Source organism: Phaethon aethereus, assembly GCF_964289735.1.
Source record: "Phaethon aethereus genome assembly, chromosome: 1".
Lineage (NCBI taxonomy): Eukaryota > Metazoa > Chordata > Aves > Phaethontiformes > Phaethontidae > Phaethon > Phaethon aethereus.
This window is the reverse complement of record NC_138575.1, coordinates 128,229,732-128,254,426: the sequence shown is the minus strand read 5'-3', so window position 1 is coordinate 128,254,426 and position 24,695 is coordinate 128,229,732. Positions and strand designations below refer to the sequence as shown.

Below are 24,695 nucleotides of genomic sequence, written 5' to 3'. Positions count from 1 at the left end.
TGAAAAAAAATGTGTGAGACTTCAGTGGAATAATTAATAAAAAATTTTGTTGTAGAAACTATACAGTAAAGAAACAATGTGACTGAGTCACTTGTGATTGAAGTAGTTTCTTTACAGCTCTGATATTCATATACAGATCTCACCATTAGTATTTGACTATGAAATATCAGATCAAGCTTTCAAAGAAGGGAGGGGACTTCCCCTCCCCTTTTTTGTCTATATTTAAATTAAATTGAAAAGCAGTGAATACATTTCTAATATATTTTGCTTATATACTCATTCAAATTGTATCCAGAATTTCAAATAAAATCTTCATGTTGTACTTTCCACATTTAACCCCTGTATCTGGCATGAATTTTGATTTAATGTCTGTTGTTGTGAACACTGAATAGTATTCATCCATCACTCAGCAAGACTATTTGAAAGTCCCGTTTTCACAAACTTCTGCATATTTCCAGTTTTCCCTCCAAGTGAGGAAAAAAGCAACAGATACCAAGAAGCACAATCCCAGGGAATATATCTGCTTTCAAACAGAAGTTAGATTTAAAAGCAAAAAGGGGGAAAAAAAAAAGGTAGCTGTGGAGCAGACTGTCTAATTTTCCATTATGACACTGTCCAGCAATATGGGACTATGTGAATGCCCGCACTGCACCAGAACTACCACCAGGTAGTCAGTAGAGAGAACCAGGCTCTTTCCCTCTCCATCCTTCAAGTTTCAGCTCAGAACAGCTGAGGAACCTTCCTTAACACTATTGCAGTGTTTTTACTTCCACTGTTTTCAAAAGCAAGTTCATTTCAAGCACCATTAAAGAATCAAAACCATTATCATTGTCATGGTAATTGTTATCATTCTAACACAGATGCTTTCCAAAAATCTTTACTTGTGCATCGTTTATATCATTGAAAATGAGTAATCATTGAATCATTGAAAATGAATTTTTGATTGGCTTTGTAGCGCATCTTTGAACATGTTCTGGATCCAATCATAAAGAGGGTCTCTGTGTCCTTCAGTAGGTCTTTCCCTAATAACTACTTTCTGATCTTCACCGAGTACTGAACTGACATCTTTCTCATATTTCTCTTCATAACTCAAAGATCTTCCTTCTGAACAGTAATAGCTCAAAAGTTACTGTTTTACATATGAAGTCTGAAGTCCTCCATGAGTATCATTTTTCATGTATTTGCACTGAATACTTCCATAATTAAACTGCCTTATAACTCTGTCCTGTAGGGTTGCTCTGCATTTACTTAGAGTTTTTCCCCACCTTTGTTACTAGTAAACTACTAGTAGTTGAGCTATTTCCTTATGTATCCTTTGGTTATCTTAAAATTCTTTGGTGAATTCTGTTTGGTCCTGCCATTATACATATACACACACAATTAGTGTTAGTATGCACACAAACATATGTTAAATAAACTCTTAGTATTAAAAGTAAACATTCATGCACACATATCATAGTTTTGAACTGATTTACCAGCAAAAAAAAATGCTGTCTCACTAGTGGGATCTGTCAAAGAATTAATAAAATTTTCTTCATGGAATCTGTGGCGAAGACTGCTAACCTAGCATATCGCTAGATTTGGATTTCCTTGTGCTAAACATGTTTCTATATTAAAGTATGCTTATAAAATCTTTCATTCATACAAAGACTCTTATTTATTGTTTAGTAAAGAATATATCTATAAGAGAATGTTACTCGTTTAATTTGGAGAAGAATTTTTCAATAAGAGTTTTGTCAGAGAAAGCATCTCTAAATATGCCATTGAAGATTAAATCCACTATATGGTCACTTCAATTTTGGAACTTTAGGGTTATCTATTGTACTGATTTTGGCTGGGATGGAGTTAATTTTTTTCATAGCAGTCCATATGGTGCTGTGTTTTGGATTGCTGACCAAAAACAGTATTGATAACATGGGGATGTCTTAGATGTTGCTGAGCAGTGCTTGCACAGTGCCAAGGATGTCTCTTTTTCACTCTACCCCTCCCAGCAAGTAGGCTGGGCATGGGCAAGAGGCTGGGAAGGGACACAGACAGGACAGCTGACTTGAATTGACCAAGAGATATTCTGAACCATACAGACCCATGCTCAGCAAAAAAAGGTGATGGGAGGGAGTTTTTCCAAAATTGCTGTTGCTCAGGGACTTGTTTGGCATTAGTCTCCTGGTGGTGAGTGGTTGGTTTTGCATCACTTCCTTTTTCCTTTTTTTCCTTTCACTTATTAAATTGTATTTATCTCAATCCATGAGTTTTTTCCCTTTTGCCTTTCCAATTCTCTCCCCCATCACACCAGAAGATGTAGGGAGCGAGCAAGCGGCTCTGTGGTGCTTTGCTATCTACCAGAGCTGGCCCACCACACCTATACAAACCATCCACTTCTAAAATAAGTCTTTGTGTACTGTTTAGGAACTACAACAACAAAATAACTTTTTTTTTTTTTTTTTTTACTGGTACTAGACTGTCAGCTGTTTAATGGGAGGACAGGTCAATTATTAAATATACCTCCTGCTGAAGTTCTTCCCATCGAGTATTGAACTTCTCAAGTTTCTCATTGATCAACTCATCCAAGATTCCACCATCAGTTAAAGTCTGAGCCAATTCCCGAATCTGACTGCGATTATCTTCCGGATGTCTCATTAAACGTTCCAAAGACTGAAACAAGGTCAAAAAAGTAGGTTTTTTTCCTTTCTGCAAATAAGATTCTCCAGAGCAATCACAATTCCCCTTAAAAATGTAAGTAAGAAACTTCACATTTCATACACAATAGAAGTAGAGAAAAAAGATAAAAATATCTATGTCCATGTCTTGACAACTAATGTTCTATAGTACTTGTCACAGAAAACAAAGGAAGATTTTTCGCAAAGCAATAAATCAGGTGCTTGATTTAAAAAATGTGGACAATGTCCAATGAGTTCAGTGGGAGTGTTTGTGTACTTAAGAATAAAATATTTACTTGAGTATCTGAATGGATGAAGTTCAACAGCAAAAATGCATTATCAATGTAATGTTTTGTATTTTGATCCACTAAGAGTATTAACATAATTTCTACAAATTTGAAAGGTTACATGAATAAAAATTAAGTAATAATAAACAGAATTGCAATGCTAGGATAAAAGCTTGCTCTCTCTGAAGTCTTTAATATTTTTTTGACTGGCTGAAGTGAGGCCATACATTTATAAGAATGTGTATTTTGTTGTCACTAGAAATTCTCTATGACATCAAGCATAACACATTCAATTACTCGTTTCACTTAGGTGGATTCAAATTCAAAACCTCATTTGTTGAATCAAGTGAGAACATAGGACTTTCCAAATATTCTGCATCTTGCTCATGTCTAATGTTGATTCACAGTTTGTTTTGAATGTAATGTGATTCACAATATCAATACATGTGACCTGATATTATTTAAGTCAGCACTTACATCCAGAGACTCAGAAATCTCTTCTGCACCACCCTGGATATTTTCAGTTGCCTTGAGTTTCAATTCAATCTCATTCAACCATTTATTTTCTGCATCCAAGTATGACAATAATTCACACCAACATGCCCATACCTCCTGATGGAGAAAAAAAGGTGTTTACTGAGATTGAAAATGTTGTGGCTAACTTTCACTTATTAAAACATTGAAAACATTGCATGATTCATCCCCAAAACAACATGGTTGATATGTGTGCCATATAGTTGATTTTTCCCAGTATTTATATGTTCCAATAGATATTATACACAACCAAAATATTTTGATTAAATAGAGTAAAGCCACTGATTATAACATGAAATGTAAATATTTCTGCAAATCACAAAATGAATTATCCACTTTATATGCTTTTCTGTTAATATATTACAAGAAAATTTAATATACAATTATCAGAATATTCAAAGACTCATGTTAGAAGTTTATGTTTTTATTACAAAATGTAGTTAGCTTGCTTATATAATCTGTATATTACTTAAAGCATAGATTCATAAAATGTCTAAACCCACAGCTTTCAAGAATTCTGACAGAAATCTCTACAGAAATTAATTCTAAACCACATTTAGTACAATTTATAGACCACTTAAGTGCTAGGGTACTAAACATAGTGCTGTAAAATGAAATTAAGTTTTTATTCTTCTGGCATTAAATTATTGTCTAATATTTTATTTTTACAGTGCCTGAAGATACGCAAATAAGCAGATAAAAATGGTAATTTATACACATGCAAAACATTTAAATGCCCATAAATAATCTTTTCACTGTTCTTTTTTTGTTAGTAGAAGTTAATATAATTTTTCTGGAGATGCACCAGGCTGTTTGCAAATCAAGTTTCCCAGAGCGCAATTTATCTCACCTAACTTTGGTCATATCAAACGAATCTGGTCTAGGAGAAGGTTATAGATGGATATTATCACACAACAATGACATCAATGATCAGGGGAAATATAGATTACCAACTTAGACTACACACCTAATTTTGCACAGTGAAATTTAGAGGAGATTAATTTTACCCAGGTATGTAATTGTCCTGTGTGAAGTTAGCTATTGCAAATTAGTTCACAACAAAAAAATCATACCTAATTCACTGTGACCAGTGTATAATATGCAAATAGTCCTGTGGCAAGAATCTAATGGAGCTGGCCAAAATGGCAGGGTCAACTCAAAATGCATGAGACATATTCAGCTTGCCAGCAGATCAAATGGTGTTCCCATGCTGAGGTAACACCATCTGTCCAGATTCAGAGCCATTTCATCAAAATCCTTAGCCATGGAAGAAAGAAAGCTAGAGGAGCTGGTGAAGACAACATCTCAGAGTTGCTGCAGAAGCCAGATGCTTGGCTTAATCTCAAGAGGGATAAGAGCCATGAGCAGCCATTTTTGTCTCCCACCTAAGAGCTATGTCTGAGGCTTCTCTTTTAATTTAACTCTCCAGCATATATGATTCTCAACAAGATTTAGGTATATGGCTCATACGATGTGGTATTTAGTATATAGCTCATAAAGCAAGGACAGCCTTGGGCTACTCATGATCCCACAGGATAATACATGTTTTCCCTCTACCTTACTTCTGCAGTTAGAAGGGCTATAAATACAAGGACTGAAAAGATACCCAACCTCCAAAGTTTTGCACTTTCCGTTCAGTCTGCTGCAGAGTCGCTGGTAGCTGGTAGTTAGAACATCAAGTTCCTTTTTCAAAGCCTCATGGGCTGCAGGTGGAGCCTTTGCTATAAAATTATTCACAGAATCAGTAATAAGCTTCACTTTCACTTCTTTCTGTATGGCTTCCTCCTTTGCTCTCTGAAAAAAAAAAAGAAAAAAAAAGAAAAAAACATGAACTATTTAATTCCCAGACTTTCTGAGTCAATATTGAATGCATCTAAAAAAACTTTTTATTTTGTTGCCAATACACAATACTCAATACAATTTAACATTATCTCACCACTATTTAGTTTTCTGGAACTCTCAGAATACTAGAACAGTTCAGTATTTTTTTTTCCCCCCAAGAAATGCTCTGAATATCTTTGCTATAATACATTATAAACCACAAATGAAAGAAAAAAATCTGTTGTGTTACAAATTCAGGCACTCTGCTTTGAAGGTACAATGAGACATCAATCAAGACAATGCTTGATTAGAGACAGCCTGGACTGCAGTGATCATGCTCTGGTGGAGTTCACAGTCCTGAGGGATACAGGTCAGGTGAAGTGTAAAGTCAGGACCCTGAGTTTTAGGAAAGCAAACTTCGAGCTCTTCAGGGAGTTAGTCAGTCAAACCCCCTGGGAAACTGCCCTCAGGGACAAGGGAGCAGAACAGAGCTGGCAGATCTTTAAGGACGCTTTCCATAGAGCACAAGAGCTCTTGATCCCCAGGTGTAAGAAAGCAGGAATGGAAGGCAAGAGACCAGCTGAGTGGCTGACCAGGCTGACTAGAGACCTGCTGGTCAAAAGTAAAGGACAAGAAGAAAATGCACAGGCAATGGAAGCAGGGATAGGTATCCTGGGATGAGTACAGGGATGCTGCCCGGTTGTGTAGGGATGGGGTCAGGAAGGCCAAGGCATGGCTGGAGTTGAAGTTAGCAAGGGGTGCAAAGAATAATTAAGAAGGGCTTCTACAGGTATGTCAGCCAGAAAAGGAAGATCAAAGAAAGTGTACCCCATTTCACGAGCAAGACTGACAAACTGGCAACAATGGACGAGAAGAAGGCTGAGGTAGTCAACGACTTCTTTGCCTCGTTCTTCACTGGCAGTGTCTCTTCCCACATCTCTCAAGTGGATGGACTGCAGGAGCAGGGACTGGAGGAGCAAAGTCCCTCACAGTGCAAGAGAAGATCAGGTTCAAGACCACCTGAGGAAAGTCTATGGGACCTGATGAAATGCAACCCAGAGTCCTGAAGGAGTTAGCTAATGCAGTCCCTGGTGTCTGGAAAAAGGGAAACATTGCACCCATTTTTAAAAAGGGTAGCAAGGAGGACCTTGGGAACTACTGACCTGTCAACCTCACCTCTGTGCCTGGGAAGATCATGGAACAGATTCTCCTAGAAACTATGCTAAGGCACATGGAGGACAGGGAGGTGATTTGAGACAGTCAGCATGGCTACACCAAGGGCAAGTCCTGCCTGACCAACCTAGTGGCCTTCTATGATGGAGTGACCACATCAGTGGACAAGGGAAGAGCTACTGATGTCATCTATCTGGACTTCTGTAAGGCCTCACACAGCATCCTGCTCTCTAAATTGGAGAGAGATGGATTTGATGGGTGGACTGTTGGTCGGATGAGGAATTGGTTGGATGGTCGCATCCAGAGGGAAGTGATCAATGTCTCAATGTCAGATGGAGAGTGGTGACAAACGGTGTCTCACAGGGGTCTGTACTGGGACCAGTACTCTTTAATATCTTCATCAATGACATAGTGTGATCGAGTGCACCCTTGTCAAGTTTGCAGATGACACCAAGCTGAGTGGTGCGGTTGACATGCCTAAGGGACAGGATGCCATCCAGAGGGACCTGGACAAGCTTGAGAAATGGGCTCATGTGAACCTCATGAGGTTCAACAAGGCCAAGTGCAGGGTCCTGCACCTGGGTTGGGGCAACCCCCGGCATCAATACCAGCTGGGGGATGAAGGGATCGAGAGCAACCTTGGCAAGAAGGACTTGAGGGTACTGGCGGATGAAAAGCTGGACATGAGCCAGCAATGTGCGCTCGCAGCCCAGAAGGCCAACAAAGGCTGCATGCAAAGCAGCGTGGCCAGCAGGTCAAGGGAGGGGATTCTGCCCCTCTACTCCGCTCTGGTAAGACCCCACCTGGAGTCCTGTGTTCAGCTCTGGAGCCCTCAGCACAGGAAAGACATGGACCTGTTGGAGCGGGTCCAGAGGAGGGTCACAAAAATGATCAGAAGGATGGAACACCTATCCTATGAAAAAAGGCTGGGGTTGTTCAGCCTGGAGAAGAGAAGACTCTTGCAGCCTTCCAGTTCTTAAAGAGAGCTTAGAAGAAAGGTGGGGACAGACAACAAGCAGGGCTTGTTGTGATGGGACAGAACAGTAAGTGAAGTGGTATGAACTGTAACGGTTTTAAACTAAAAGAGGGGAGATTTCAACTAGATGTAAGGAAGAAATTTTTCACAATGAGGGTGGTGAAACACTGGCACAGGATGCCCAGAGAGGTGGTGGATGCCCCTTTGCTGGAAACATTCAAGGTCAGGTTGGATGGGGCTCTGAACAACCTGGTCTAGTTGAAGATGTCCCCGCTCATTGCAGGGGGGTTGGGCTAGATGACCTTTAATGGTTCCTTCCAGTGCAAACTATTTTATGTTTCTATGATTCTTTGAATGACAAGCAGCAAGACAGAAAAAAATGAAAATACTTCTTACTTTCCTCATCTTGATAGTTTTATTAACTTGCATTTAAAAAGAAATTCAGAAAATAATCTTTCTCCAGTGTCTATTTTACACTTTTATCAGAGTATTAATGTTGATTTCATTCTCTCACTTTACAGAGGTAGAAAAATCAACATTATTATTCACCTCCAGTGAACACGAACCTAATATGAAGAGAGGAGAAAGTGAAAAAAGAGCAGTGTCCCAACAAGCACTTTCAATGTTAAGAACTTAGGTAGAGAAGTTTAACAGGGGACAGACACAGGAAAGAAAGATCTGAGGGACACAGAACCACAAATGAATAGTGAATTAAAACCAATAATTAAAAAATCTTATGTAACTAATCTGGAACAACCAATCTGCCACCTTTTCCCTATTTTAGCCTATGTAGCCACAACAATTGGTCAATCTAATTCCCATCTGTCTTCTTCCACCTTTTGCTCTCCCCCTTATTCTGCTGCCTCATTAATGACATATAAGATTGTCATATCTAGCATTGTTTCCTCTAACAACTTACAATGGGATGGTATCTATGACTGGAGTCATAGCACTACTGAAAACAGAGTGATGGTACACAGTGTCATCAGTGTGTACTGGTCTTCACAGAAATTTAAGATGAGAGTTTCCTGGCCTGAAGACACAGAAATCAAACCTTGTTCCCAACACCCTTCTTTCTCTCTGGGTTTGAGGAATTCCATAAACCAGAATAACTGGGATCAGGCTGTCATTGCCAGAGAAAGCTTACTAGTTTGCTCTTGGCTTTCCTCTTTCCTAGCTGTAGGAAGAAATGGGCTGCAGGGTGAACAAAGAGTACTGGTCCAGATTTTGCCGGTTGTGTGACAGGAGAGGTGGCTGCCTGCCTTCAGGGAAAAGAATCGTCAGGAGCAGGTGAAGGGAGGCATGACAAATGATCTTGTTATCTGCATAGGTCAAGGTGTCACATTTTGAACGTCCCTCTACTTCAGCTGGAAGTACAGAATATTCACTAGGAAATCCATGGGAGTTGTCTAAAACTGTACATTTAACCTATTTGATTATGCAGTGCAACGTATAAATTTGAGTTTTGTTATTTAATTACAAAAAAAGAACTGTATCTCTAGAGCAGATGTTTACTTTTGACATATTTGTCTCATTTACAATGAATCAAACTTGTTCCATATCTTTCCATATATTCTGTATATTCTGGCTAGCATCAAGTCATTTCTGTCAGTAAATAAAGAGATTATCAGTTGCATGGTCAGATAATCTCAAACACTGGCAAAATCCTATGGACAATGAAGAGTCTATCCAAACAAAGTGTTGGATAGATTGTTAAGGCCATATAATCTGACTTCCTGAATAGCACAGGCCAAACAATTCACCCATGAAATAAAAATAAAGCCCACATCCAGTGGCTGAGCAACAATATATTTGAGCATGTATCACGAATTAGTGTTTTTTTGTCCAAAGGCATTATTCATCCCACATGAAAGAACAATAAACATTATTTACTTGAGACAAAAAATTTACTCTTCCTATGTTGCTGAATTAAATAAATAAAATAATAAATCATGCTTACTTAGTACATACCAATATGCACCCTGAAGTACTAAATCTTTTCTCTCTCTAATATAAAAAGACATAAAACTGATTTCACTCTATCAGCTAACTGCTGCTAACATCTGATTCTTAGGAATTATTTCTTAAGTAAAAGAACATTGAAGTTGCATCAAAATCAAGTATCCAATAAAGCAAACAAAAAAAAGTAATGCAGTATTCGGAAAGATTTAATATCTTCCAACATATTCCAAACAGAAATTACTTCAAGACACTTACTTCTTTAAATTTAAGGCTAACAAGTAGATCTCAAAAGGCACCTTTCTAAATGAAAGAGTAGACTTGCTTTACAACAAAAACTTCAAAAAGAACTTCAAACACAGTGCAAGGAATTAGTTCGTCTTTTACCTTCAGTTCCTCAACAGCTTTCTGTAATTCATCAGGTGTTTTATACTCAAAATCTCTTTCCAGATATTCTTCCTCAGCTTGCGTTATCCATTCATGCATTTCTGACAAATCTTTTCTGAGACTCACAGTCTTATCCAAACCACCTTTTAATGCTGCCTTCTTAGCATAGGCCTTTAAGAAAGAAAACAGTACATGGTACTTCAAACAAGGCTACTGTACAAACTGGACAATATTTTAGCCTGAAAAGAACAAAATTAAATCTTATACTAATAACATTGCTGTAATTAGGCAGGTATTAATAAGAAATTAGACAGATCATCAAATAACAAATCTGAAAAAAACATCACCCAGGATCACTATATAAGGGTCATATAACTTACGTTACATAGCTCATGTATAGAGCTAGAACTAGATGATCTTTAAGATCCCGTCTAACCCAAACCATTCTATAATTCTATGAATTGTGCATCAACTTATTGAACTGTCCATAACTGATTGAACCATTGGCTGAGCCATCTTACAACATTATAAAGAAGTTTGCAACAAAACCAGCTAGTTGCACTGGTGCCATTTTTCAAAGTTGGGTATGCAGAGCTGATCACTCTGATGTCCTGCACTGTGATGCTACTTCAGAACATGTTATTTTTGGTGTAATTGGGAGGAATTGTGTCTTAATATTTGGTTCTTCTGACTGTTACTGTTTTTGTGGCCCATCCTTGAGGACTGGCTCTTAAACATAAATATTGTTCTATACAAATGTTGTTTTACAGAACAAAACAGAGTAACAATAAAAAGGTGATGTTCAACAAATATAAAAGCAGAACCATATGTAGCTCTGCAAAATTGCCTCTTCCTCAGTCACAGCACCAGGGTAATCGCAAGAAACTTGAAAAGAGTATCTGAATGCCAATTGTTAGCTCTCACAGTCCTATTAAGGGCTTGTGTATCAACTCAAGTTGACTTTTCCAAATCCTTTCAAGAAATCCCCACACACCAAATGGATTTTTATATTTACTACTCATGTGTTTTAATAGCGATGGCATAGCAATTATGAAATGATAGAGTTTTCGATTTTCAGAGAAGTAAGGACTCAGACTTCCAGAGGGCAGATTCTGGCCTGTTTAGGAAACTGGTTGAGAGAGCCCTTTGGGAGGCAGTCCTGAAGGTCAAAGGGGTCCAGGAAGGCTGTACATTTTTCAAGAAGGGTATCCTAAAGTTGCAGGAGCAGGCCATCAGCATGTGCCAAAAGATGAGCCAACTGGGAAGAAGACAGGCCAGCCTGCCTGAGCTTTGACTGGAACTCAGGAATAGAAGGAGAGTTCATGACCTTTGGAAGAAGGAGCACACCACTCAGAAGGACTACAAGGATGTTGTGAGGTTATTCAGGGAGAAAATCAGAAGGGCTAAAGCCCAGCCAGAACTTAATCTGGCTACTGCCATAAAAGAGAACAAAAAAGATTTCTATAAATACTTAGCAACAAAAGGAGGACTAAGGAGAATCTTGACCCTTTATCAAATGCGGGGTGGAAACAGCAACAAAGAATGAGGAAAAGACTGAGGTACTTAATGCCTTCTTTGCCAGTAAAAGCAACCATAAGACCAGTTGTTCTCTGGACACCCAGCCCCCTTAGCTGTAAGGCAGGGATGGGGAGCAGAATGAAGCCCCCATAATCCAAGTAGGAAATGGTTAGGACCTGCTACACTGCTTAGACACACACAAGTCTAAGGGGCCAGATGGTATCCACCCAAGGGTAGTGAGGGAACTGGCAGAAGTGCTCACCAAGCCACTTTCCATCATTTGTCAACAGGTGCGGTTAACCGGGGAGGTCCCAGTTGATTGGAAGTTAGCAAATGTGATGCCCATCTACAAGAAGGTCTGGAAGGAGCATCTGGGGAACTAAAGGCCCGTCAGTCTGACCTTGGTGCTAGGGAAGGTTATGGAGCAGGTCATCTTGAGTGCCATCATATGGCATGTACAGGACAACCAGGTGATCAGGCCCAGTCAGCACAGGTTCATGAAAGGCAGGTCCTGCTTGACCAAACTGATCTTCTTCTGTGACAAGGTGACCCACTTAGTGGATGAGGGAAAGGCTCTGGATGTTGTCTACTTAGACTTTAGTAAAGCCTTTGACACAGTTTCCCACAGCACTCTCCTGGAGAAACTGGCTGCTCATAGCTTAGATGGGTGTACTGTTTACTGGGTAAAAAACTGGCTGGATGGTCGGGCCCAAAAGTGGTGGTGAACGGAGTTACATCTAGTTAGTCACCAGTCAGAAGTGGTGTTCGCCAGGGCACAGTATTTAATATTTTTATCAATAATCTGGATGAGGGCATTCAGTGCACCCTCAGTAAATTTTGCAGACGACACCAAGTTGGATGGGAGTGTTAATCTGCTTGAGGGAAGGAAGGCTCTGCAGAAGGATCTGGACAGACTGGATCGATGGGCAGAGGTCAACTGTATGATGTTCAACAAAGCTTGGGTCCTGCACTTGGGTCACAATAACCCCATGTAATGCTACAGGCTTGGGGAAGAGTGGCTGGAAAGCAGCCCAGAGGAAAAGGACCTGGGGGTGCTGGTTGAGAGCCGGCTGAACATGAGCCAGCAGTGTGCCCAGGTGGCCAAGAAGGCCAACAGCGTCCTGGCCTGTACTTGACACTGGTGAGGCCACACCTCAAATCCTGTGTTCAGTTTTGGGCCCCTCACTGCAAGAAGGACGTTGAGTTGCTGGAGCATGTCCAGAGAAGGGCAACGAAGCTGGTGAGGGGGCTGGAGCACAAGTCTTAAGGGGATCGGCTGAGGGAACTGGGGTTGTTTAGTCTGGAGAAGAGGAGGCTGAGGGGAGACCTTATCGCTCTCTACAACTACCTGAAAGGGGGTTGTGGTGAGGTGGGTGTTAGTCTCTTCTCCCAAGTAACCAGCGATAGAACAACGGGAAAAAACCTCAAGTTGTGCCAGGAGAGGTTTAGACTGGGTATAAGGAAAAAATTTTTCACCAAAAGGGTTGTCAAGCATTGGAACAAGCTGCTCAGGGAAGTGGTTGAGTCACCATCTCTGGCGGCGTTTAAAAGATGTGTAGACGTGGTGCTTAGGGACATGGTTTAGTGATGGACCTGGCAGTGCTAGTTTAATGTTTGGATTGAATGATCTTAAAGGTCTTTTCCAACCTAAATGATTCTGTGATAATAGCTATTACTGAAGAAGTTGTGTTAGAAATGCTTGCTGAGAGGCAATAATTTATGCTGTGCATTGAGTGGAAATATTACAGGGATATTTTCAGGGAAGTCAGACTTCTAAACTCATCACTTGACATTTCTGGGAGAGAAATGCAAAGATAGCTGACATTAATATTACCAAAAAAAGGAAATAGGAAGTCCACAATAGTCAAAGGGAAGAGACTACAGGAATGGATCAATAATATGCCTTACAGGTTTTAAAGATCAACTTTTGATAACTATGTTTAGCAGGAAAATACAAGGAGGCTATTTTTCACATGTGAATTGAAGAATGGTAATTTTAGAAAACATTACACCACCTTGAAAGGTAATGTTTTTTAACCATTTGCATAAACTGTTATGCAAATATATGTTAAAAAATAGACAACAGAATAAGCTAGTAGAAAAAAAGTAAAAATAATACATGAAAGATGTTTCCTTTGAACTGTCATAAAGAATAAGAATCCAAATGCCATCAATGAAATAATAGTAACTGTTATCTTCTTTAATCTGTCAAATGATTTATTAAGAATATCTTTTAATTAAAACAACTGTCTTTTCTTGTTATGCCCCATTCTCTCAAATTCATGTGACCACCAACGACTGTAATTTACACACATGCATACGTGCACATACTCTTAATTCCAAGTTACTGAATTCTGAATTCTTTACTGCTTCTTATTTCATCTAGAGTAATGACATGCAAGTATGACCATGCAAAATAAAATTTAACAGACTAAATACAGAACTTGATTTTTTGGCAAATGCCTATATACCACTTTCAGAAGGCTAGTTTTGCAGGAACCATAAATAACATTGTTGTTAAGATCTAAGATATTAAAATATCAATTTGTTATAAAAATAGTAAGATATTGCATTATAATATAAAGATACATACTTTACATGGATTTTTACATGCTAAATAAAATTTCTAAAATAGAAGTTTAATGACTGTGAACCAAATATATCTAAATTTAACTTAATTTCTACTGGATATTCATAGAAGGATAAATTCTGCTGATGAGAAATCTGATTATTAAGTTAAAATGAACCAGTCATAGCAGGAGACTTGGTACCTGTTGACAAATATGTTCCCATTGAACATTGAGATCCTTTAGTTCTGTCTCTATTCTGGAAGCAAATTCTGGCTCTGCTTCAGTCTTCATTTTCTTCCCGGTCTCATTAACACTGTTCAAACTGGGCTGGATTGTCTGGATATCATTTACTAGAGCCTAGAGCAATAGCAGAAGATTAGGCAGCATTCACACAAATTTTCAGATACTCTATCCCTATCAAAACATGTCTACATGAGATTCTGACATGTCTGTGTTCCACATCTCCAGTCAAATGAGCAAAATTTACAGACTTAACTATGAAAATAAATAAAAAAGGAATGAGCAGCTGTAATGTGGTAAGCTATTCTATATCAGATAAAGTTCATTTGCAAAATATATAATAGAATGTTTTAAATGTTATGTATATACTATATAGATACATACATGTATAGTGTTATATTACATGTATCTATGACAACATCTAGATCTTTTCTTCACATTTGCACAAGAGCATCCCATCATAATGGTGGAAAATTTTTTGTGAATCCGTATTAACTATACCAACATTACCCTTGGAATGATAAATCACTTGATAACTTCCTTAAAATTATCTGAATGGTGATATTCCCTGGTTATGCCTAGCTATTAGAATTATATTTGTGGTTGAATATTATTTAAGGCCTGAGGTAGTTTTGAACTGCCACCTCCAACTTAATTTCCTAAGGTCTTCTTCAGTGCTGCAGATGTTACCTGGGTGTCCTACACTGTAGAAAAGGCTGGAAGTGAAAACACAGAAATGATGATGAAGATTTTGGTAGCTTTATTATATATCTGACAGTAATGGCTAATATTTGTGCAAACTCTTCATAAATTCAGGTGACATTATAAAGGAGTTACATGTAACTTACAACTCTGCAGAGTATAAGAGTTACCCTATGTAATTTACAACCATTTTTATTTAAATAAAGGGTAGGAGAGAAAGTCTGAGGAGCTCGTAGCTCTGTAAGATCAATATGTATGTTTCATAATATTTATACATCCTGCTAGAACATTTATAGAACTGTTCTAAACATATAGACAGGGACCATCATGGATTACAAGATTCACTGCACTTATAAACACTCTGTTGGGACAGGCAGAAGAATTTGTAAACCCTGTGATGGACGTATCAATACTTCATAATGCTTTAAAATTCTGCTGGGACAAAATCCTGGAACTTGTAAGTTTAGTGGAAAAAAAAAGCATATAACTCACAATACCTGTAAGTTCTTTTAGTACAGTCAGAAAAGCCTAGATATCATGTGTGAATAATAGATACAGAAAAAGATCTTCTGGCACGGATTATACAGCTTATAACAAATGCACATGCAATGTTTGTAAACTCAACAAAATAAACAAAAATTTATCTTAAGAGGCAACTAACTTATTATTTGCTGCAAGCTCCTGCTCTAATTACATAATGATACAGCCACTGTATGCCTCCTCTCTGTATTAAAGTTTCCCATTTTTAACAGAATTTCCCTTCAAATCCAGGAAATGTCGGAGGTTCGAATACATTGCAGAAGACAACCCCCTTATAACATAGATTTATTTTTAGGAACTGTAATCATCTGTGTAGCTTCTGTATAAGCTAGGTTCATAGAGAAGAATTGAATAATTGTCAAGCAGGCAGGTAGTACTCACTGTACACTGCTCAAGTTGCTTTTCCAGTGCTGCTGAATCACCAAGGGCAGGCCACTCTTCCTTCAGAAAAACATCCACTTCAGCCATCCACTTCTTCAGTGTTCTAGTGTCATTCTGTTTATTAAAAAGACATTTTATTGCACCGCAGAGAACTTGACTGGCAACAGTGTAATTTATCCTGGCACTATGACTAAAACTCATTGCAATGTGATTTCAAGATTATCAAACTGTCTGAAAAATACAAAGGGAAAACAAGCAAAACCAATTTTATCTGGGACTGTCATCCAGTCTTTAGCCTGCACTCTGACCATTTCTGCCCAAGTTTAATGTGTCTACAAGTGGGCAACTTTCTGGCTCTCAAGTTTATGCCTTGCAGATACCATTTGTGTTTAGATGCTGCATGCATGTTCATTGATTTCTTGTATAGCTTCAGACTACTTGGTAATTAATTCAGGCTCACCCTATCAAATCTTCCTGTGCTTCAATTTAAATTTCAGGCTCCTTTTGAAAGTTGCATGCTCTATAGCCTATTTCTCTACCAGAACAAAACACAGAAAAACTCCTTTATTACTCTGAATAAAAAAAAAATTGTTAAGTGAAACAATAATCGAAACACAATTATTTCAGAAACTAAAATCATATAATGACTCAGTCATTTCAGAGACTGATTCTCTGTTACTGTCTCTAACAACAGAATATTGTAATCAGTAATTTGTTTTTTGTAGTTTATAATTAACCCTCGTAATTAATAAAAAATGCTGAATATCAAATGCTTGAAAAGAGGGAATGTTACCAGTCCCAGGCAACATTACACGGATAATCTAATATGATGAAAGGTAGAATGAGATTTAAAAAATGTCACTTAAAATTACGTTAAAATGTCAGCTTAGGTAAACAATTAGATGGACATGTTAAAATAAAAATTTTAAGTGGCAAAAATTTGAAAGGCAAATTATAAAGCATTTGTTCATCAAACTGTTTCATCAACAGTGAAGTACATATTGATATTATATGCTGAATGAAAAGCTGAATTAAAGCACAAAAAAAGGACATTTCATTGGAATACAGACTGTGTCCTAAAATGTGTACAAAAATGCCTTTGCAACTATCACGAGATAGATAACCAAAGGAAACATTTTTCTAATGCCCTTGATATATTTAATAACAACAGGCTAACATGGAAAATGAACTGGATTAATAAAAATAACCATACAGAAATTATCAGTATATTTCAGAATGGCAGTTACAAAACACTGAAGTATTGACTGTGTATTCCATTAGCATTGAGTAAAAATAGTTCAGAATCATATTTCATGATGAAACTTTAATACCTTTACACAAATACTTTAAGTATAGTTCTGTAAAGCTTCAAAATATACATCTGATAAGATTTACTTAAAAAGGGACCAGTCTCCAGCTACCAACGAAGATCAAATGTATGACGTGCATTTTGAATCAGACTGTAAATGCGTTTTATTTGTCAACACTGATTTCTTCTTATCCCTGGCTGATGCATTCCATAGTTTGCAACAGCTAAAACAACTGTCTGGAAGATAAGTCATTCAAGGAGTTGAAAAGACAACAACTTTTATATTAATAGTGTACTACAGTGGCTTCAGCAATAAATATAAAGGCTAAGATTTGTATGCAACAAAAGGTCACATAGTTTTAAAAATATGTGCTTTAAAGAGCATGATGATGATGTTAAGGACTTTCTCCTTTTAAAAGCAGTGGGGGAACCTCTAAACCTCTATCCAGAAAATTCAGGGGGGGGAAAAAGACAAAGATTTGAATTTCTCAGGCAAAGCGTATTGCTCTGTTTTGTGCAATTACAAATATTTCATTATACTATTGATAAAACCACTCTCCAGTCTTCCTATTTATATTGGGTTTATTTGGAAAGGTTTTGGTAGCGTGGATGGTCTCTGTGAGGAGAGGCCAGGTGTTGCCCTGTGCTGGACACAGCTGTTTCCAGCTGCCTCCAATGGACTCACCACAAGACACAGTTGACTCCATGGTTATCTAGTGTTACCTCTGTGATAATATGTTTAAGAACGGGCAAAAACATCAGTCAGGAAAAGGAGGAGAGACAGAAAGTGAGAAACAGCCCTGCAGACACCAAAGGGAATGAAGAAGGATGGAGAAGGGGTGCTCCAGCTGCAGGAGCAGAGATTCCCCTGCAGCCTGTCACGAAGACCACGGTGAGGCAGGCTGTCCCCCTGCAGCCCATGAAGGTCCCTAGTAGAGCAGATATCCACCTACAGCCTGCGGAGGACCGCACGCTGGAACAGTTGAATGTGCCCTAAAGGAAGCTGCAGCCCATGGAGAGCCCACAGAGGAGAAGATATTTCCTGAAGGACTGCAGCCCCTGGGAAGACGCACACTGGAGCAGGGAAAAGAGTGAGGGGGAAGGAGCAGCAGAGAGGAGCTGTTAGGGACTGACCACAGCCCCCATTTCCCATCCCCCTGCTCTCCCTGGCGGGAGAGGAGACAACAGTGAAGCAGTGGAGTTCAGCCTAGGAAAAAGAGGGACCAGGGGGAAGTGTTGTTTTAATTTTTTCTTTGTTTCTCACTATCCAAATCTATTTGAATTGGTAATCAATTAAATTAGTTTTCCCTAAGTTTTGTGCGTTTTGCCCATGATGGTAACTGGTAAGTGATCTCCCTGTCTCTATCTCAGTCCAAGAGCTTTTCCATCCTATATTCTCCCCCTGTCCTGCTTGAGGAGGAGCAGCTGGGAACGCATCTGGCTGCTGGCCAAGGTTATCCCACCATACCATTAAACTTAATTTCATGGCCAGCTTGAAACACCAGAGATATAGCCCTGGAGCCAAAGTTACAATTTAGAGCAATGTGGCATTTCAGTAGCTAAATTATAAATGGTGCTGATAAGATCTTTCCCCCTTTTTTGGTCCATCCTGCTTATCTAAAAACTAATGAAGAGCAACAAAATTATAAGTACTTTTTTCTTCTATAAAAAGTTTTTTTGTCCTCTACAAAAGCAGAATTGTAGGAATACTTTGACAAAAAAAATTATTCCTGACCAGACAACTCTATTGAATTAAGCTAAAAAATAACAACTACAGTTCACATGCTACTGTATTATAGTTCACAACATGGAGCTAATAATGTATCATGTTCTACTACCAGGAAACCAAAGCTAAGGACAGAAATATTTGAAGTTGTAAGTAGAAGAAATACAGAGAGACAACACTGAGAAGAAACACACTGTGAGAACACAGCTCGAGTATATCTGCTCAACCTTCCTCAACCTTCAGAATTTTCTCTGCGTTATCCCCCATGAGTATGCAAGTGTTCACTTGTATGGCGAGGGGAGGAGAGAAAGTTATATAAAACAATTAAAAATATTTCCTCCATTTTTTGTGACTGGTTAATCTGAATTCCTCTGAAACCTGTCCCTTGAAATCATAAAGAAATAGAACAGAAATATGTTGAAAATGGAAATATTTTAAATCTTATAACATCTAAGTCATATACATCCCCTGTAATGTTGATACATGTGATTTATAAGTAAGTATAAATAGGATATCCCCACAATAAGAAAAACAAAATAATGTTCCAGTGCTGTCATTCTAAATACCTGAAATTCCCACAACTGCGTAAGCCATGCACGCTTCTGCTTTCTGGCAGCTGCTGCCAAAGTTATTGCCATATTACAAATTACTTCGATTATGTAAGTGCATCCTTCAAAGATGCACTAGACCTACTTCAGCTGCATGAAAAAGTACTTCAGCTATGTTGAAAAAGTAGAGGAATATTAGTAGCAATTTCACTGAAATTAAAGTTATGTTTTGCTGTTGAAACCACATAGGTGGAAATAGCCACAAAATCAGAATTCAAAGTAAAATCTTAGACCCATCAAAAGCAAGTGAACATTTTAATACATTTCATGTACCAGTTTGGTATTTCACTTTGGTGTTATTTTCTTGAGGTGTATAAATGCATGCTGTGCTATTCCCGTGGCCACAAGCCACCACATAGTACTTGAGGCTGAAAAAGTTTGGTTAACCTGGAATCGCTGGAGTTTAGTCATAAGCTCCTCAAGTTTCTGGCAGTGTTCCACCAGCTGTGCTGATAATTTCTTCCAGCGGCCAAGGATCACCTCAGTCTCTGATCGATATTTCTGGCTGACTTCTGCAGGGGCTTTCCTGGCCATGCCTTCCACAGCTGTGCTGAGATAGTTCAGGTCTTTTTGCTGCTCTTGCAGAGAACTTTGTAGAGCCTATGAATAAGAAACAAATAGTAACCTGAATCATGTGTCAGGCAGTTCTCTGTTCACAAACATAGGTGAGTGCTGAAGAAAGGACTGAAAACTAAAACTACAGGTCACTTTTGCTAAAACATCTAATGACATATTCTACTGAGCAATTTGGAATTGCTTTTCTCACACAAACTAGAAAGTAGAACTTTTAGTTGAACTTAGAATATAACCAGAGGTATTGATACTTATTAATAGAGATTATCCGCATCCTCGCCATTAGAGATAGGCATTTACTATGGCCATAATGTTTTCACTTTCAAAAGAATCAGACAATACATAAAGAAAAAGAATAAACTTAGAACTGCTGCTTTGATTTAAGAAGTTTTCAATAACTTCTTCTCAAAACTTCTGCAATTCTTAGCTCAAATTTTCTGTATCTAACTTTTTTTTTTTACTTTCTATTTTTTATTTCTGCATGTGCATTGCTGGTTGCATCAAACAACATAGAATCATAGAATAATAGATTCTTTGTGTTGGAAGGTACCTTTAAAGGTCATCTAGTCCAACTCCTCTGCAGTGAGCAGGGACATCTTCAACTAGGTCACGTTGCTCACAGCCCTGTCCAGCCTGATCTGGAATGTTTCTAGCAATGGTGCATCTACCACGTCTCTGAGCAACCTGTGCCAGGGTTTTACCACCCTCATTGTGAAAAATTTCCTCCTTATACCTAGTCTAAATCTACCCTCTTTTAGTTTAAAAACGTTACCCCTTGTCCTATCACTACAGGCCCTGCTAAAAAGTCTGTCCCCATCTTTCTTATGAGCCCCCTTTAAGTACTGAAAAGCTGCAATAAGGTCTCCCCAGAGCCTTCTATCTCCAGGCTGAATAACCCCAGCTCAGCCTGTCCTCATAGCAGATGTGTTCCATTCTTCTGATTTTGTGGCCCTCCTGTGGACCTACTCCAACAGGTCCATGTCCTTCCAGTGCTGAGGGCTGCAGAGCTGGACACAGGATTCCAGGTGGGGTCTCACAGAGTGGACTAGAGGGGGAAAATCACCTCCCTCAATCTGCTGGCCCCACATGTTTTGATGCAGCCCAGGATAGGGTTGACCTTCTGGGCTGCGAGCGCATATCGCCGGCTCATGTCCAGTTTTTCATCCACCAGTACCCTCAAGTCCTTCTTGGCAGGCTTCTTCTCGATCCCTTCATCCCCTAGCCAGTATTGATGCCGGGGGTTGCCCCGACCAGGTGAAGGACTCTGCACTTGGCCTTGTTAAACCTCATGAGGTTCACACCAGCCCATTCCTCAAGCTTGTCCATGTGAGGACAAGCCATCCAACAGTAAAACAATACCAAACATTGAAATGCAGGGAAGGTTTGTACCCACTGGCAAAACTTGTTCCACATCTGTGTCTGCTTGTAAATTTGACAAGAAATCTGACAAAACACGTGCTGCATTTTGCAAATCGCAATTATTTCCATGTCAGTACTGGAAAATGAATTAAGCTAAATCTATACTATAAATCTAACTACCAGAGCTATTGTCATAGGAACATTTTATATATGATGGGGACAAACAAAGGCTTTTCCTTAACGTGTTAGATAACTTATAAAACTGGTTTCAATGGCAAAAACCACTTTCAATCCTTTAAATTTAGGAATCAATATAAGTAAATATCCACTGTCCCAAGTGGCTATAATTCAGTCAAGATCTGTAGGCTTCAGCAGATTTATGACAACTTTGCATTCTGTCCTGCTAAACTTTTCATTTGAGACATTTGTTCCCACAGCCTGACCACTCACCTTGAGCTCCCTGAGTCTGTGCTCCATGATTTCATATTCAGCAACCACAACCGGAGTCATGGAGACTTTAGTTTCTGACTGTTGCATACACACAAGTATAGTGCTCATTGTCTCTTTGTAGTGTGCAGGAGGCAAACTGTCAAAAACTACATTCAATGGGGAAGAAAAAGGAAAGAAATAAAATCATTTCATGCTTTATTATTTGGTTCGCTATCAGAAGATGTTTGATAGAAAATTGAGCCTTATTGAAGTCACTGGCTATTTTGCAGCACATTACAACAGGCCCAAGTATGTCAGTATCAGATTTTTCAAAAAATTGTGGAAGCAGAAAACCTTTGAAGAATGAATATACTCATTCTAATGTTTATGATATCTCTGTCATTTTATCAGTTGTGTGTCATTTGACCCTCTTGCTACGGGTCACACGACAACTTATATGGCCAAGACAACTAGTTTAAATACGTGTGTTTAGAGATCATCAGACAAACCATTGTGCTTAACACAAAATCTAATTTCAGAAATGCAGTAAAGAACAGCATTTCCTTTTATGACCATGTTTGTATGTTTAATGTTTCTGTTCAAGTAAAATGTTCTCTTTAAGACATCTGTTAAAAGCCTAGAAAATTAATCTTTCTTCTGCACTGAAGTTGAATTTTATTGAACTGTGCTTACTGCACCGTTACAGCTGTTGTAAATAGACAACATCTGGCACACACATGAGCAACTCATTAGCAGAGATATTCTCTCTGCCCTCAACAACAGTTGCCTCTATACTCCTTGAGAAAAGACCAGACAAATAGCATGGCTAGTTGGAAATGAAACATTTCCAACTTGTACCACATAATAATGAAGTATACAAAAGTATATATGAAGAGTATATGAAGTATATAAAATCTCAAAAAAAGTTACACCTATTTGTATCTCCTGTACATCTCTAGTGTTTCAGAAGGAGCTGTACTGAGAAACAATACAGCTGTCAAAAAAGCAAATACATTTGAATGTAACTGCAAGCTTGCTTACATTCTCACACAGCAATACTTGGCAGAATGTACTTCATATTTTAACCTAATTTTTTAGTTGATCAGCAGAATGCTACTTGAAAAGAACTTATCTTTTCAAACATCATAACAACATAGTAAAATCAGGGCAATTTAAGCTCTCTCTTGTGGAGTATGCACATTGTATGGCATATTTTCCTCTTATAAAAATCTTGGTTGATCTGATTTATCACACACATGTAGGGATTTACAAAAGATAGGACTTGGTACCAGGAAAGACAAGAATTTCTTCTCTTGTGATGTATTTTCTTTACACAGAAAGCAATAATAATACATTCTTGGAAACACAGAAACAAGCATTTTCCACCTCATCAAATATCATTTTAAATCCTTTTATTTCCTTACTGAGATCTGTATTGTCTTTGACTCATTTAATCCAAACAATTCTTACTTTAGAATAGAATATACATTTAAACGTATCACTCAAAATGAATGGAGATATAATTTTAACAGCTTAGATATGTTAAAGGGGTATACAACTTTTAATCTGCAGTTTTATTTAGAAATATGAAATCGAGTTCAGTATTGTGATGTAATGTTTGACTTTTAGAAATAATTTTCTCCTTTAAATTAAAAACAAATCTTAGGACTAATGTATGACTTCAAGCAGCTATATAAAAGAATAGCTATTTTCAGTAGTAGTGAAGAGTATTACAGAACAGGTGAAAACACAAGATTTGCTGTTAAAGCAAACTCCACCAACCTGAATGAAACTCTTATCCTGAAAGTTTGGCAATAATAATAATAATTTTAAAACCATGCAAACACTGCAAACATTTTGTCCAATTTTAATAAATGATGTTCTTTACTATTTGAAGGACTAAGGAAGAGTTCAAGTTGGATCACAGATATTGATTTAATCAAGCTAGTGGCTTTCCAATTTGGTTATTAAATATTCCATTTTAAAAGTACTTTTATGTTCAGTGAAACAATAGTTTTCCTATTTCACTTTTCCAGATTTCTAGTAGTGAAATACTACTTTTCAATGCCTTTTGCCTAGCTAGAGTTTTTAGGGCTTGTTGGATTTTTGGGGGTTTTTTGGTGGGTTTTTTTGGGGGTGGTGTTTTTTGTTTGTATTTTTCTTACAATAGACAATGTGTCAGCATTTTCATCCACAAGGAAGCGTATTAACATCTTTTTGGATGACTCTTAAGAAGAGCTTACATTGTTATTGCAACTCATGTTGCCAATGGTGAGAATTCAGTCAAACTCCTACTCACATTATCTAATTTTAGCTGTTTAAATAATCTGATCTCTCTGTGGGCAGCATGAATCTCTACATTCCCCATGCTCATAACATAAACAAACATCCAGAGCTGTTTATTTTTATCCTAAAATTTGCTTTGTGATACTAATGTTTGTGGATTAAAGTCCATATGAAAAGTGCAGTACATTAATATGGATTCTTCTATATTATATGAAAAATTGAATTGGTAGTCAGAGAGATGTAGCATGTCTGCAACCCAGGCTATAGCTGAACTAGGCTCATGACAGAACTATAGTAAAATATCACAGAGGGAAAACACAAATACGTTACTGTGATATAGCAGAGTACAGTTCCCATCACATAACAGAAAAATGTTGTTGCATTAATCTATTCCACTTATAAGGAATGCCTTTTGGTGTGACTAATGTTACAACCCTTGAGAATTGAAAGGCAAATATATTTATTTCAGAGAAAGTGTTTAAATTTGGAAATACAATGTACAGATAGATACTTGGTTAGATTATATTTTTAATAAGTAGAACTATTTAAATATGTGAAAATAGCTTTCCAAATAAGCAAAACACATTCTCTCATTTTTCCTCCCAGCTTCCATTTTTGTGACCAGATTTCCCAGTCAAGATTGTTTTCCCAAGTCAGAAA

The 24,695-nt window shown here is 38.0% G+C and overlaps 1 protein-coding gene across 4 annotated transcripts in view; it reads right to left on the bottom strand.

The window, feature by feature from the left end:
* Positions 1-24,695, bottom strand: part of DMD (dystrophin) — a gene marked incomplete at both ends in the record, with an annotated part of 1,339,794 nt that overhangs the window by 736,961 nt on the left and 578,138 nt on the right. For all 4 annotated transcript variants that reach the window (XM_082008889.1, XM_082008891.1, XM_082008888.1 and 1 more), the window contains 8 exons: positions 2,503-2,652; positions 3,422-3,556; positions 5,090-5,272; positions 9,795-9,965; positions 14,084-14,239; positions 15,746-15,859; positions 19,776-19,988; positions 21,771-21,916. In XM_082008889.1, the coding sequence (XP_081865015.1) occupies positions 2,503-2,652; positions 3,422-3,556; positions 5,090-5,272; positions 9,795-9,965; positions 14,084-14,239; positions 15,746-15,859; positions 19,776-19,988; positions 21,771-21,916 (1,268 nt within the window). The remainder of the gene's footprint in view (positions 1-2,502; positions 2,653-3,421; positions 3,557-5,089; positions 5,273-9,794; positions 9,966-14,083; positions 14,240-15,745; positions 15,860-19,775; positions 19,989-21,770; positions 21,917-24,695) is intronic.